The sequence below is a fragment of the Vulpes vulpes genome, chromosome X, assembly GCF_048418805.1.
Source record: "Vulpes vulpes isolate BD-2025 chromosome X, VulVul3, whole genome shotgun sequence".
Taxonomy (NCBI): Eukaryota; Metazoa; Chordata; class Mammalia; order Carnivora; family Canidae; genus Vulpes; species Vulpes vulpes.
The window spans coordinates 23,850,531-23,865,747 of record NC_132796.1 but is presented as its reverse complement, the minus strand read 5'-3'; the positions used below and the strand labels follow the sequence as shown (position 1 = coordinate 23,865,747).

The window sequence follows — 15,217 nt, the reverse complement described above, 5'->3', positions numbered from 1 at the left end:
GAAGCATTTACCCCAAAGATTCATATGTAGTGAAAGACGGTGACACCTGCACCCCAATGTTTATAGCAGCAATGTCCACAATAGCCAAACTGTGGGAGAAGCCTCGGCGTCCACCGAGGATGAATGGATAAAGAAGATGTGGTCTATATATACAATGGAATATTACTCAGCCATTAGAAACACAAATACCCACCATTTGCTTCAACATGGACAGAACTGGAGGGTATTATGCTGAGTGAAGGAAATCAATCAGAGAAGGACAAACATTATATGGTTTCATTCATTAGGGTAATATAAAAAATAGTGAAAGGGATTAAAGGGAAAAGGAGAGAAAATGAGTGTAAAAAATGAGAAAGGATGACAAAACATGAGAGACTCCTAACTTTGGGAAACAAACAAGGGGTAGTGGAAGGGGAGGTGGGTGGGGGGAGGGGGTGACTGGGCGACGGGCACTGAGGGGGGCACTTGACGGGGTGAGCACTGGGTGTTGTACTATATGTTGGCAAATCAAACTCCAATAAAAAATATACAAAAAAATGCTACTGCCTCAATTCATAACTTTCTGGACTGTTGGACTCATTTTCTATCATCTGGTCTCAGAGCTCTTTCCAATCTACCTGAACAGGCTATCCTACTAAACGCCAGCTTAAATTCCTTCAGCTGTTCCAAAATGATATTCCTGTTTTTTTCTCATGTCATACAAAGCCCTTTGTGATACGGCTGCTATCTTTTCCCACCTTTTCTCCAGACATACTCCCTCTTTTCATCCATGCTGTATGTGTATTCCAGCCACATAAACTCTTTCATGTAAAAATTACTCTAATGTACATCTGTGATAGACAGAATGCCCACTCAAAGATTTCCACATCCTAATGCCCAGCATCTGTGAATATGTTACCTTATACAGCAAATGTAATCCTGCAGATGTAATTAAAAATCTTGAGATGGGGATCCCTGGGTGGCACAGCAGTTTGGGGCCTGCCTTTGGCCCAGGGCGCGATCCTGGAGACCCGGGATCGAATCCCACGTCGGGCTCCCGGTGCATGGAGCCTGCTTCTCCCTCTGCCTATGTCTCTGCCCCTCTCTCTCTCTCTCTCTCTATCATAAATAAATAAAAATTTTTTAAAAATTTAAAAAAAATAAAAAAAATCTTGAGATGAGGAGATTATCCTAGATTATTTGTCTGGACTCTACCTACAATCCAAAGAAACCTTATGACAGAGAAGCAGGAGAGTCAGAATCAGGGAAGGATATGTGACAATAGAAGTAGAAGTGAGAGAGTCTGAAAGATGATGTGTCACAAAATTTGAGTTTAGAAAGGAGCCACAAACCAAGGAATGCAGATGGCTTCTAGAAGCTGGAGCAAGCAAGGAGATTCTCCCCCTGGCGGCTCCTGAAAGAATGCAGCCCTGCTGACACCTTGATTTTAGGACTTCTGACCTCCAGCACTGTAAGATAATAAACATGTGTTGTTTTAAATCACAAAGTTTGTGGTAATTTTCACAGTGGCAATGGGAACTGATACACTACATTTCTATATCTCATATCACTGACTTGTTTTGCAAGATCTTTAACAAGAGAGACAGTATAGAGTTGACTGTTCATTTTTTAATCCCCCAGAGAATCCAGTCCAAATATTTCTTTATACTATGCTCTTTGTGAACGTATTTGCTAAATATGAAAGAGTAACTAGAATGGACTAGTAAATATGAAAGAACAATGCCTTTAATATCATCAATTCCAAACTTATGATAGATACATGGGTTTTATAAGGTATAAAAGCAGGCAGCTACCAAAATGACAAGTTCCTATGTTTCCAAAATAATAATCACCAAAGCTATGGAGAAATTGTATAAACAATTTCCAGAATAAAATTCATGGATATGGAAAACAAAGAATGAAGTGATAAAACCTAATAATGATAAATACTTTCACCTTCTTTCTTTTACTAAAATTTCCTATAATTTGGCTTTTAAAATAAGAAATCCAAAAGTCAATGGTAGGTATTTGCTGTTTCTAATGGCTGAATAATATTCCATTGTATACATAAACCACATCGTCTTTATCCATTCATCTTTCGATGGAATACCCACCATTTGCTTCGACGTGGATGGAACTGGAGGGTATTATGCTGAATGAAGTAAGTCAATCGGAGAAGGACAAACATTATATGTTCTCATTCATTTGGGGGAATATAAATAATAGTGAAAGGGAAAAAGGGGAAAGGAGAAAAAAATAAGTGGGAAATATCAGAAAGGGAGACAGAACATGGAAGACTCCTAACTCTGGGAAACGAACTAGGGGTGGTGGAAGGGGAGGAGGGCGGGGGGTGGGGGTGACTGGGTGGCGGGCACTGAGGTGGGCACTAGACGGGATGAGCACTGGGTTTTATTCTGTATGTTGGCAAATTGAACACCAATAAAAAATAAATTTATTATTTAAAAAAAAAGAAATCCAAAAGTCAAATATCTAAACATTTCAACCTCTTTTATATCCGGGCCTAACTAACGTCAATGTTATTGACCACATACTACAGTAGGAATTCAATACGTGTTCATTAACAATTGTATACAGAACCTATTACCTTTGTCCATTGGAAAACGAAGGAGTTTCCATGTGACATTAGGTCTTAAATGCATAAATCCCTAAAAGAAACAAACGAATACAGCTGTATGCATTATATATAAGTATTCCTAACCAGAGAGAGTTGGAAATTATCTTCAAAGTTAGAAAGATTGAAAAAAAAAAAAAACAAAAAAACAAAAAAACAAACAAACAAAAAAAAAAAGATAGATTGTTTGTATGTTAGTATTTGTGTATGTGTAATGTATTCCTTTATTTGAAAAGATATTTGTAACAGCTAAGGTCCTTTGGAAAGTTTTCTTTTTTAAAAGATGAAACATAAAAATAAACAAACAAACAAATAATGAAACATGGCCAACCAGGAATTTCCTTTCAACTTTGACTTCATACTTTTCAGATACACAGATAAAAGCAATTGCTTTTTAAAGGAAATTTTGCTTAGTGACTAGTACTTTACATTTATTAGCTTGACTATACTCAGGACCCTCCCAAGCTCATATTCCATGCCCAGTTCTCTAGGAAATCAGAAAAATCTAAACAGTTTAGCACAGAGCCATCCTCCCATTTTCTTCATTTCCATATTTCTACCAGTAGCTCTTACTTATATTAGTGATCAACTGAAAAATCTTTCTTGACTTTTTCCCCTTTTATTACCTGAATCATTACAATGACAAGATCTTGACAGCAGCAACATATTACAAGACGGAGTTTTAAAAATACTTTATAATATGAACATACTTGTGCACATAACTTGAACTCTGACAATATAGGACTACATATTGACATGATTATATATTGGTAAAAATACAATGTTTTTATCTGCCTTTAAAAAAAAAAACTCAATGAAAATTTCTACTATAAAAAATACCCAGGAAAGATCAGAACTCTATACAGTTTTTTTTTTTTTCAAACCTACGGCAATATAATTGGAGAAAATAAAGACTTGGGAAACTTAAAATCAATTAAAATAACATCTGAACATAATTCATTAGAAGTTTTCTCTTCATGTTTATTTCCTCCTTTTTGTTTATTCCTCTATTTTCACCAACTCTGAAAAGCCACCAGATGGCAATGGAGAGTCCAACCAATTACTTTATAGAACATATTTATAGGAAAAATTGGAAGAATCTTCAAGTTGAAATTGTCCTTTTTTCCTGATATCAAAATGTATTGAATAAAAAATGTGAATTCGTCAAAGTATGGAAATATCTTATCAATGATGAAAATAATTTTCCTTTATCATTCATAACATGCTTATGTTATATGTGGAATAAAAACTAAATGGAATATGCTTTTAGTAATCAAAGTAAAATGCCAACAGAACTTTACTGAAAAAAAAAAAGAACTTTACTGAAATCCAAGTAGCAATACTAATTGGAAAATATTTTAGTACAGTTAATAAAATATAAATGATAATTGAATAGTGTTTAGGATACCCAAAAAAGGCTTATAGACACTTTTTAAAGAAATGGTTTTTTTATTTTATTAAAGATTTTATTTATTTATTCATAAGAGGTCCAGAGAGAGAGAGGCAGAGACATAGAGAGAGACGCAGGCTCTGTGTAGGGAGCCTGATGTGAGACTCAATCCCGGGATTCCAGGATCACGCCCTGGGCCGAAGGCAGGCACTAAACCACGGAGCCATCCAGGGATCCCCTAAAGAAATGTTTATATATAACCTCAGATTTTAAAACATGTCAAAGTTATCCACTTTCATTGCATTAAGGCAACATTTTCCATGCAAGGCAGCACATTAGATATTTTAAGAGACTACAACTCTACAAAAACCTGCCATAAATAAGCAAAAATAGGTTAAAACAGAGTTTAGCACTGTGAACCACCAAATCTAATTTCACTTAGATACATCACTACCTACAAGGAAAATTACATATCTATATACCATGTGCTTTCAAAACTAAAAAAAATAAAATAAAATTGTCTCAATTGAGGTTTTTTTTTAAAAGATTTTTTATTTATTCATGAGAGACAGAGAGAGAGAGAGAGAGGCAGACACACAGGCAGAGGGAGAAGCAGGCTCCATGCAGGGAGCCCCATGTGGAACTCGATCCCAGAACTCCAGGATCACACCCTGAGCCAAAGGCAGATGCTCAATCACTGAGCCACCCAGGCGTCCCAATTGAGTTTTGTTTTAAACAGATATCCTCTGGGGATCCCTGGGTGGCTCAGCATACTGCCTTTGGCCTGCCTGCCTTTGGCCCAGGGCGTGATCCTGGAGTCCTGGGATCAAGTCCCACATGGGGCTCCCTGCATGGAGCCTGCTTCTCCCTCTGCCTGTGTCTCTGCCTCTCTCTGTGTGTCTCTCATGAATAAACAAATAAAATCTTTAAAAAAATAAACAAACAGATAACCTCCACTCTGCAGTGTTAGGACGAACTATGTAGCATAAAATTAAATGTAACCAGGGAGTATTCTGGCTATAAACTCTGGTCATCTATATCTGTTTGATCAATTTGTAAATATGTACAATATGTTACAGAAGAAAAGGTGTCATTTCATGTACTGAGTATGTACTGAAGGTGTTCAATAAATGCTTGTGAAATGAACAAGAGTGCGGCGAATAAACTTCGATTTCTAGTGATGATGATTTTGCTCAAATTTTTTTCATTTATGAAAAAGGAAACCGAGGTCTGAAAGGTTCAGGGACTTGTCCCAATCAAAAAATTGCACTGAAATACAAGTTTCTTAATTTCCAATTCTGTAAGTCTCATAAAACTCACCAGAACAATCTGAACTACTTCTGGAAAAATAACTCAGAGCATGTGTTTTTAGTGACAATCAGTGTAGGAAAAAAGTTGACATGTCAGTATCAGTTATCTGTCGAAATGCCTGCCAATTTATGATAGTCAACATAAGGATTATTCGTGACACATTTTGATAATCTTATAAGCCACCTTTCCCATTTGTTTGTATGAAATAAGGGAATGGAAGTTGAATCAGTATTACCCTACCTTCAGGAGATTAGTCTAGGCAAACAATTCCAACCTAAGTAAAAGAATTTCTGGTTGGAGAAATGTTACCTTTCTATAGTCCTATTTTCTATTATGGATGACCAAGAGTTCTACACTTGTTTTACTTAAATAAAAAAGATAATAAAATAATTTCTAAGAGTTAAACTTAATAAAATAAACAGCCTTTATAATATACTGATTTTGTATTATTTATATATATAACCTGACAATAACTTTCAGATCTCAAGATCATCCTGGATTATTGAAGCAGACCCTAAATCTAGTGACAAATATCCTTATAAGAGAAAGGCAAAGGGAGATTAGAGATATAGAGGAGAAGGTCATGTGAAGACGTGGGCAGAGAGATGAGAACTATGCAGATACAAATCAAGGAACACCTGAAGCCACCAGAAGCTAGAAGAGACAAGGAACTTTTCTCCCACAGAGCCTTCAGACGTAATGTGGCCTTGCTGACACCTTGATTTTGGATTTCTAGCCTCCAGAACTGTGAGAGAATAGATTTCTATTGTTTTAAGTCACTCAGCTTGTGGTAATTAGTTATGACAGCCATAGGAAACTGGTGTAACTCCAGACCAATAAATTCATCAGCTCAATATTTTCAGTGATTGTCATAGCTCCTATGTTCCAAACTGAACTCATTCCATCGTCTCTCCCTGCAAAAAAAGTCCCTCTTCCTAATTGGTGATATCATCAATATAACTGATTTTCAAATGATTTCATAATCTATCTCCAAACATTCACTTGACCACATTTACTTTTCTCCAGAAACATGTTCTCAGTCCCTTTGACTGCTTTTCAGGCCCTTAATGTAACTCAGTATGATTTTTTTTTTTGAGTACCCGACTGATTACACTGGAATCCCAATATAGTCTTTCCTACAGGGAGTATTATCTGTTCAAAAACAGATCTGACCATGTCACTTGGATGTGTGACCCTTTATAGCTTGACTCTTTGAGTGTCTTGTCTTTTCTGTAAAGGCCACTTTACTGATAGCTTGGTACAAACACTTGTACAGCACTATTGCATATCTATCAAGGAATTTCCTCTTCATCATGTATAGAAGACACTACAATGAATACATCTCTCAAACCTGAGGCTCAACCTCACAGACCAAAATGACTACTAAAGGGATTTGCAAAGTAACTAAATATCTCAGCCAAAACTTTGTTCTACAAAATAAAATCCAAAATCCCCTGGCAAGACACATGAAACTAGTCATATTCTATGCTCAATCAATTTTTGGGCTTCATATTAATCAGAAAGACTTTCCTACTGTTTTATTTAAATAAATGGTCCTTTCAAGTTTCTGTTCTTTGGAAGCTTTTAATTTAATGGATGATATCTAATCCTTTGACAGAATTATTTTCTCTACCTTTATTTTTTCAAACATCCATCTAATCATTAAACTCAATGGGTTCTAACTTTAAAGTTGCTCTCTCTTCTTTCCTGTTCTCATTGCTGTTACTTTGAGTCAGGAAACCATTTTCGTGTCAGGCAGTTTTGGTTGAAAGTAGTACAGACTCCTTTGGGATATCACAAAAAAAAGGAGGGATATTTTTGAGAGCACATTTGCAGGGTGCAGAAGAAAAATAAAAGTTATCAAGATCCAAAGCATCAGAAGAGTCTTTCTTATCCTTCTTTCCTGTCTCCCTTCCTCTTTCTCTGCCCTGTTTTCTTTTCCCTTTTCTTTTTTTCCCCAACTACACTTCTCTTTCTTCATAGATCACAGATCACATGGTTCCCCTTCAGGAAAAAAATTTCAACTTCCCCCATTCCTATGCAGCTCCTGACTGACCACCCATTCTCTAACCTCTAGTCCAAATGCAATAATAAATTTGTTTGACTAACTGAGGTAATTATCAGTCACCATAGACAGAAAAATCCACTCACCTCCCCAAAGATATCCACATCAAAACCCCTGGAACAAGTGACTTTTGTTATAGGAGATGGCAAAAGGGATTTTGCAGATCTGGTTAAATTAAGGATCTAGAGATAGGGAGATTTTCCTGGAACTCTCTATGCAGTTCCAATGTAATTGTAAGGGCCCTTATAAGGGAAAGAGGAAGGTGGGAAAATTAGAGCCAGAGAAAAAGATGCGACATCATAAGTAGAGGTTGGAATGTGGGATCATGAGCCAGAAAATGTTTGTAGCCAATGAACGCATGACAGCATACTGAAGCAAATTTTCTAGAGGCTGCACAAAGAACACAGTCCTGCCAATGTATTTCAGACATCTGACCTCCACTATTCTAAGATGATAAATTTGTGTTGCTTTAAGCCACTGAATTTTTTGCTTATTTGTGAAAGCATCAATAGAATACTAACACAAAAGTGTCCCGAATTTCTGAGCACTTCATGGATCATCTTCAAGCCTACAGTAGACTCATCATGGATTAGGGGCTCACTTGCTGGCCTACCAATGGTCACCTCCGTTCTGTCTCTAGAATGAACATCAATTTCTTAACATGACTTAAAATGCCCACCATCGACTGGCTCCTCACTTCTGCCCCTACTCCTCACTTCTCCCTTTGAATACACAGAAGGATAGATCTTTTATTATCCTTTGATACACTGATGCACTGATGTATTTTTTTAACTTGGAGTATTCCTCTTCCATTTATATCCTTTTCAACCTGTAATACTTATCCATATTGACTTTTATCTTCTCCATATAAATTCACCATGAACCAGGCATCAGTCTCCACAAATGACATTAATCTACACCAACTCTATATAAAATTGCACTGACAACCAAAGGTGAACAAATTTATGGTGAAATTTTTAGGTATATCAGATGATTAGTAAACACATATACTGGATAATTTTATCAGGGTTAAGTTATATTTGTTCATTAAACAGTCTAATTCAAGACATTATTTCAAATGAATACTAAAATTACTCTAGATCTAATTTCAGAATTTATTTTAAAAACAAGATCAATAGAAGAGGGGATTTTTTCCAAGAAAAAATGTGTTTTTTTCCTCCAAAAAGTAAAGAAACAAAGCCTCAGAAGTTTGGTCTTATAAGCTATTCCAAAGTAAAAATTGGAGAAATGCTTCATACTTTTTGACATATTTGGCAAACTGGGAATAAACACACGGTAACATAATAAAAGGCAGATGCTGGGGGACTAGGTTGTCTCTTAATCATGTGGCATTAAGCTCACTGACTTTCTGGAATGCCCTTGAGAGCTGATGCATATAAATCACCCTGGCATGAGATGGAAACACCCCACCAAACTTTCTCACTCCTGTTCAGTTAAATCTCAATTTCTTTACACACTAGCATAATTTATTTCACTTAAGGAAATGAAGATCCAGAAATAACAAATACAAAATTTAGAACCTAAACTGTATATTTGGTGATTTTAACTACCATTATCTTGTATAAATTATTTGGGCTTAGAATTACAAGTCAATGAAAACTTAAGAGACTTTCTCTTACTGTCAGAAAGAACTGCATCTAAAACATTTTACACAAACAGGTGTCCACTGTCAGGTTCTAGAATGAAGAGAAGATAAACTCCCTGTGGTAAACCTTTTACTTTCTAATAGCTGGCTGCCTTAAGTAGCTCTTACACATCTTAAATACTTTCTAGAATAAGATGTACTTTTTGGTTTGTAGTAATATAGCCACTGACTATTCTCTATATGCTCTAGTAATTGTGAATACTTTTTTTCTATACTGAAGTCAGTTGCTTATTTATTGTGTGTCAGTAAATATGAACTACACCCTTTACATGGTGGTCTATATTAAGCAGTATCATTAAAACCAGAATGTCTGCATAATGACAATACTTCTTTAAAGCAGCACTAAATGTAGTAAAATTCCAATACAGTAATACTTAAAGAATTATTTTTTTTCCCTTCTAAAGAAGATTTTGAACTACACTTCAAGCTCATGAAGACACTCATCATTCACAAAGGTTCACTGTCTTTATATAAACCCTTACCATGTCTTAGACATTACTTATTCGGAGTTTTTATCTTGCACTTCAAATATCTCATATTATATAGTATACTAATTTCTATTTAAGAAAAGATTTTCCTAAATGTTTATTTCATTTTACCTTTATTTGTCTAATACTTGTAGCATCCTCACTGATATAACCCAGCCTGAACATTAAAGTCACTCATTCATACATTCATGTCCTCGTTATTGCATGAAGACATTTTATTGAATCCAGACTTTGAAAAACATATCAGATGTGGCACTGTGGAGGTTACAATCATATATAAACCATGGTACTTGCACTTATCATCTTACATTTTAGAGATGGGAATAAGAGCAAAGAGAAACAAACAACAGGTCTGGATCCCTTTCTATTCCCAAATCTTTATATACATGTCCCTCTGGCTTCATTTATATTCCGCAACCCCAACTCTTGGGCCAAATCACAACTCACACTTTAGTTCCCAAAATATACCATACCCATACCTTGCTAACAGTCCTTCAATAGTTTATATTGTATACCTGCCCCTGAATCATATTCCAAATCCTTTTAGTCACAGAAAATAAAAAATAGTTAATAGCCATTATTAACAGAGACATTCTACACTCTTGAAATAACCTTAAGACATAGTATTTCATGGACTTTAACCCTTCAAATAAAGTAGTAACAATATTTTTGTAGTTAAAAAAAGTTCTACAAAGATACCGTAGGAATATTCAAAATCAGTTCTTTTGTTTGCAAATACACTAATATAAAAAAGGACAGAGGGGTGGAAGGAGGGAGGGAAAGATGAAGGGAAAAGAGAAAGCAAAGAGAAGGCAGCAAAGAAATGGAAAGGAGTTAAGATAGCTTCTCCCACTATCTGTGTTAAGATCTGGCCAGATGAAAGTTTGTTGTTTGATTTTTGAATATTAAGTGTGCAATTTAGGAATAATGTTACTTTACCCATATACTTTAGTATCTGACACTCATTTCAGCTGATGCCTATTACCATGGCACCTTTGTTGAGAGAAGCAGATATGTAGCTTACTGAAGAGCATCATTACTGATCTCCATAGATCAAGTAGAAGAGGAATGCACTTGGCATCTTCTCCTTAAAAGATTAACGGCTCAGTCTTCACGTCCGGCCCAATTTATAAAACCAGAGGCACCAAGGCCAGGTAATAAAAATCAATTTTTGATGTTTGATCTCACACATTAACTAAGAGGGCTACTTATCCTTGTTCTTTCTTATCATTTAATTCCTTTTTTATTTTTAATTTTATAAATCTTTTTGAAAATTCAGTAAACATTTTTTAAAATGCAATGCTTTTCATGTGTCTTTTGCTAGAATATTATTTTTAACTCACTGTGACTAAAAAACCAGAGCTAGATATTTTAATAACCAAGAGCATATTAAATATGATTATAATCATATACAATCAGTTGTAATGTTGAATTTTGTATGTCACATTACTTGTATATAGCATTAACTTTAGATAAACACATACGGTCATTCCATAAAAATGTAGAAGTAGGTATTTGTTTCTCATTAACAGAACTAATTTGAAAGCAATAGGAGGTCTTCATAAACAAGCTGGAGATATAATATTTTTATCACATTGCCTTATACTCCTATTGCTATGAATTTAATGAACAAATTAAATATAATGAAGTTATGTCATCATAACATCCTTGGTTAAAATATTAAAAATTGAGTTTTATGATGTTTTGGTTTAAATATCACTTTGGGTATACATATAACAACCAAGGATTGAATCTGGTCTCTCAAGTCATGTTCTAAAGTTTTGCATGCATTTATATTGAAGGCCTTTGATATCAGTGGAAGCTTCTAAAGTATATGGGTAAAGTAACATTATTCCTAAATTGCACACTTAATATTCAAAAATCAAAAAAGCAAACTTTCATCCAGCTGGATCTTAACACAAATAGTGGGAGAAGCTATCTTAACTCACATTACACAGGAAACAAATCAAACCTGCCACTTAATCTCAGTATCTGCCTTATTTATCACTTTTACATTATGATACAGAAAACGCATTTGGCTTGGAGGTATTAAGTAGCTATGTGACAACTATATCTGTAAACAGGAGAACAAGGTCTCAGAACTTCTGCCAAGCAGAGCAGCATTTTATTACCACACTCCTAAAATAATTATATCATTAAAATAAAAATTGATTTTGAGACAGGTCATTGACTTTTCTCATGTCTCTGGAGCAGAAGGAGTTATGAATTTTCCAACTGTCCCACATTTCTAGCTCTTCTCCCACACTACTCAAACAAATAAAGTAAATCCCAATTTAATAAAAGTTTTCCCCTAAAATTAGAATTTATATAGCATGGATCTGTCACCACTATCTGATGGTGGAAAAAAAAGTCACATTTGCACTTCAATACATCAATCTTAAATCTGACATACACAAAAAGAACTGAAAAAAATTTTATGTCACCAAGTATAATCACCAGAGAAAATTGTTTTTAAGATTCAATAAATATTTCTATTTTGAATAGTTTCACTTTGTTACAATACTTATATAGTTAAGTGTTTCTCTTTTATGTGGTCAGTATCTCAAAGATCCATGTTAAGTACTTGTTCCCCCCTGTACCTACTGGAACTCCCATAGGCATGCTCAACTTCCTGTGAAAGCGGCAAAGAAATCAAAATATCTGCCATTTGCCAGAAATCCGCCCAGATTATGAAAGCCACTACATCATAATCCTGGCTCTAGGCTTTTCTCTATTAACAAATGGCCACCAAAAGGAACATGTGAAATAATGAGTCAACAGAGAAATACTATTTTTTCACATTGTCTACAACCACATCAATGACATACAACAGCTGTACAATAACCAAAAAGTTCTAGAGCCAAGAGGCTCAGTAAAATTCCTTTAACTCCCAACCCTGCATCATCCCCTTGTCCATGCACAAATACCCCTCAAGTCCTCCTCAGACTTTCATCCAAGGGAAGGGGGAAGCTCCTGAGGGCAGACTTATTCTCTACTTCCCTGGCACGTGACCTTTTTCATTAGATAATCAATATGAGTTGGAAGCCTCTTAACCTAAAGGACTGAGAATGGTTGCACTAGCCACATCTATACCATTTTATCCCCTCCTTTCTGAATTCAAAAAATACTTTTGTTTATCCAATTCTTGATAATCACACCTTGCAATAGCTTCAAAAATTCTGTAACCCTACATAAAATGTGAGCATGGCAAGGCTTTGCATTATCATTTATTAGACAAAATACAACTCCATACTGGTAACAGTATTTATCAATTGCCTCATACATTTCACTCACTCCAAATGTCAACTGAAAACGATGATGTCTTATAACACAAAATTTTCTGTAAATTTCAACATTATTCTATTTAGCAGCTCCTTTCCTAGTACATTCTACTTCACCTCTATATTTTCTCCTAACACATTAGGATGCTTCCCCATAATATTTTATTAACTCTAGTGCTTTCTTTAAATATCTACAAAATAATCCAGCAAAGCAGCTGAAGTACAACCCTCAAAAGAATCTGCCCTAAGCACAGCTAATACTGAAATGGTAACAGTAAAGTTAACATGAAAATAAATCACAATATTTCCATGAAAAAGTTAAAATGACACCTTTAAAAAAGAATGTTGAAAATCACACTACAAAATGAAAACTATAAGCTTTTGGGATTGGTCCATTCAAATTCATAATAATTGATGCTATAAACCACATTTTTTCAACGTATTCCCACCTTTCTAATTCTCTGTATGCTCCATTCATTTAAAAATATGTCTGCAATACTTCCACAAGGTGAGCCCCCATTAATTCTCACTCTCTCCAGAAATCACACAGATGTGAATATAGCACCATCATTTCAAGCCATAAAAATGAGAGTAAAGGAAGATACACTGCTTACCAGAGCCTCTTTTGGTCACTACCTTCAAACTCTGAGTAAAAGTAGCATATAAGAGAATCAAGTGTGGAATCGGAGCTTTCATCTTCCAGCTTTTAAAGGCTGTTCCCTAAAGCAAAGGTAAAAAAGAAAAAAAAAACATACATTTTAAAAAATATGTAGTAATATGTTAAGATTTTTGTTCAACTTTTGATGCACACAATAAACATCATAAAAGTAAATAATATGAACAGGATCTGTACTATGTTTTCCTATATGTTGTAGTTGCTAAGTAAAATCCAAACCAGTAGTGCCAAAATTATGTCTCTATAGGGACCCTAAAATATTTTAAAATCTTAAGATTCCCTTTAAGGTTTAGAATTTCTGTTTAGACTAACTCTATTTAAATAAGTGAAAACAATCCCTTCAAAAGGATATCACTTACAGTTTATTTTTAATATAAATTACCAAGCACTGACATTTTTAAATGTTCCATCATACAATAGAATATTATTGTACTCTGTATCATTCCTTCCAATCAAAAAGGAATAATAAATTCTATGCCTGTAAAGATTTAATTATAATTTTACAATTCTCTTTCAAAAAGCTTTACTAAAAGATACTTCAAGAGAATTTTAAGACTCTTGTCTGTCTCTGAAAGCTACAGAAAAATACATCACTTCTTCCTATTACAAGGCTCTCAGAGGGATACTAGAAGGGACATTAGCCTAGTGTTTGGATTTCAAAAGGGGGATAGATTTCATTTGAAATTAAATGAAATGAAACACTGTCTTTCTTGGAAAATCATCCTTTTATTTTTGTATAAGACTGAGATAGTAGAGGTGAAAGACTGAATTTCAAAAAGTAGCAAGTCAGAACACAGTTCAAATATATTGTCAATCCATGACAGCACAAGTTTCTCTGCAAGACAGTTGAGGACTTATCATATTCAGCTTTCAATCACTATGACTTTATTAAAAATGAGGAAGCTGAAATGGTAGTTTGACAGTCACATATTTTGCTCTCCTACTGCCTCAAATACCTCTGAATATTTTTTACCTCTGAATATTTTTAAATGATTAATTCATTTGCATTAATAAAAGTCTGTTAAGACACATTTTAATTCACAAAACAAAATCACTATCTATTCACTTGCAGTAAGGTGATACCATCATCATTTTAGTCAAAAAGTCAGTGAATTTTTAACACAAGCATTGAGAATAAGCTATTTTAACTCCAGCTCCTTTAAATGACGACAGCTTGTTTCAGTTTTCTAACCAAGGACCCTAAGTTTGCATAAAGACATAAATGAAACCTAGTCCGAAAAGCTAACTCATCAAACACATCTGACGAACTGCCACATTACAGTGCAATCCTGAGTCATGCATTCCTAAAACCTGAATCCCATTTTCCAGGCACAGCACTAACTGGAGCTGCAGGAAATCTTCAAGTTGATATCTTCAGCCTTCAGGTTAGCAGTGAGAATCAGTTCCTCTCTCAGTGTGAGTTTAATCAGTGCTACCCAAGAAACTCCAGGATCCAACTATATACTGTACGACCTTCCAGTTAACTATCTTATTACCTTACTCTTGTTCAAAATAATACTTCCTCACTCATTTCATTTCTATAAGGCACACAGCTAGTTTGAAATTTTATTTTTTAAAACTAAATCGGTTTGGAAAGCATCAATTTGGCAACATCAAGATCCTTAATTGAATCTCTTGATATGCTGTGTATTAGGGGAAAAATATATAGCATATCACAGATTCAACAACTTGAATAAAACACATTCACGTCTTGGTCAATGTACAATAA

At 34.8% G+C, this 15,217-nt stretch overlaps 1 protein-coding gene across 2 annotated transcripts in view; it reads right to left on the bottom strand.

The window, feature by feature from the left end:
- IL1RAPL1 (interleukin 1 receptor accessory protein like 1) overlaps positions 1–15,217 on the bottom strand; it is a 1,371,532-nt gene that overhangs the window by 1,167,182 nt on the left and 189,133 nt on the right. For both annotated transcript variants that reach the window (XM_072744238.1, XM_072744239.1), the window contains exon 3: positions 13,427–13,532. In XM_072744238.1, the coding sequence (XP_072600339.1) occupies positions 13,427–13,508 (82 nt within the window). In that variant the 5' untranslated portion in view covers positions 13,509–13,532. The remainder of the gene's footprint in view (positions 1–13,426; positions 13,533–15,217) is intronic.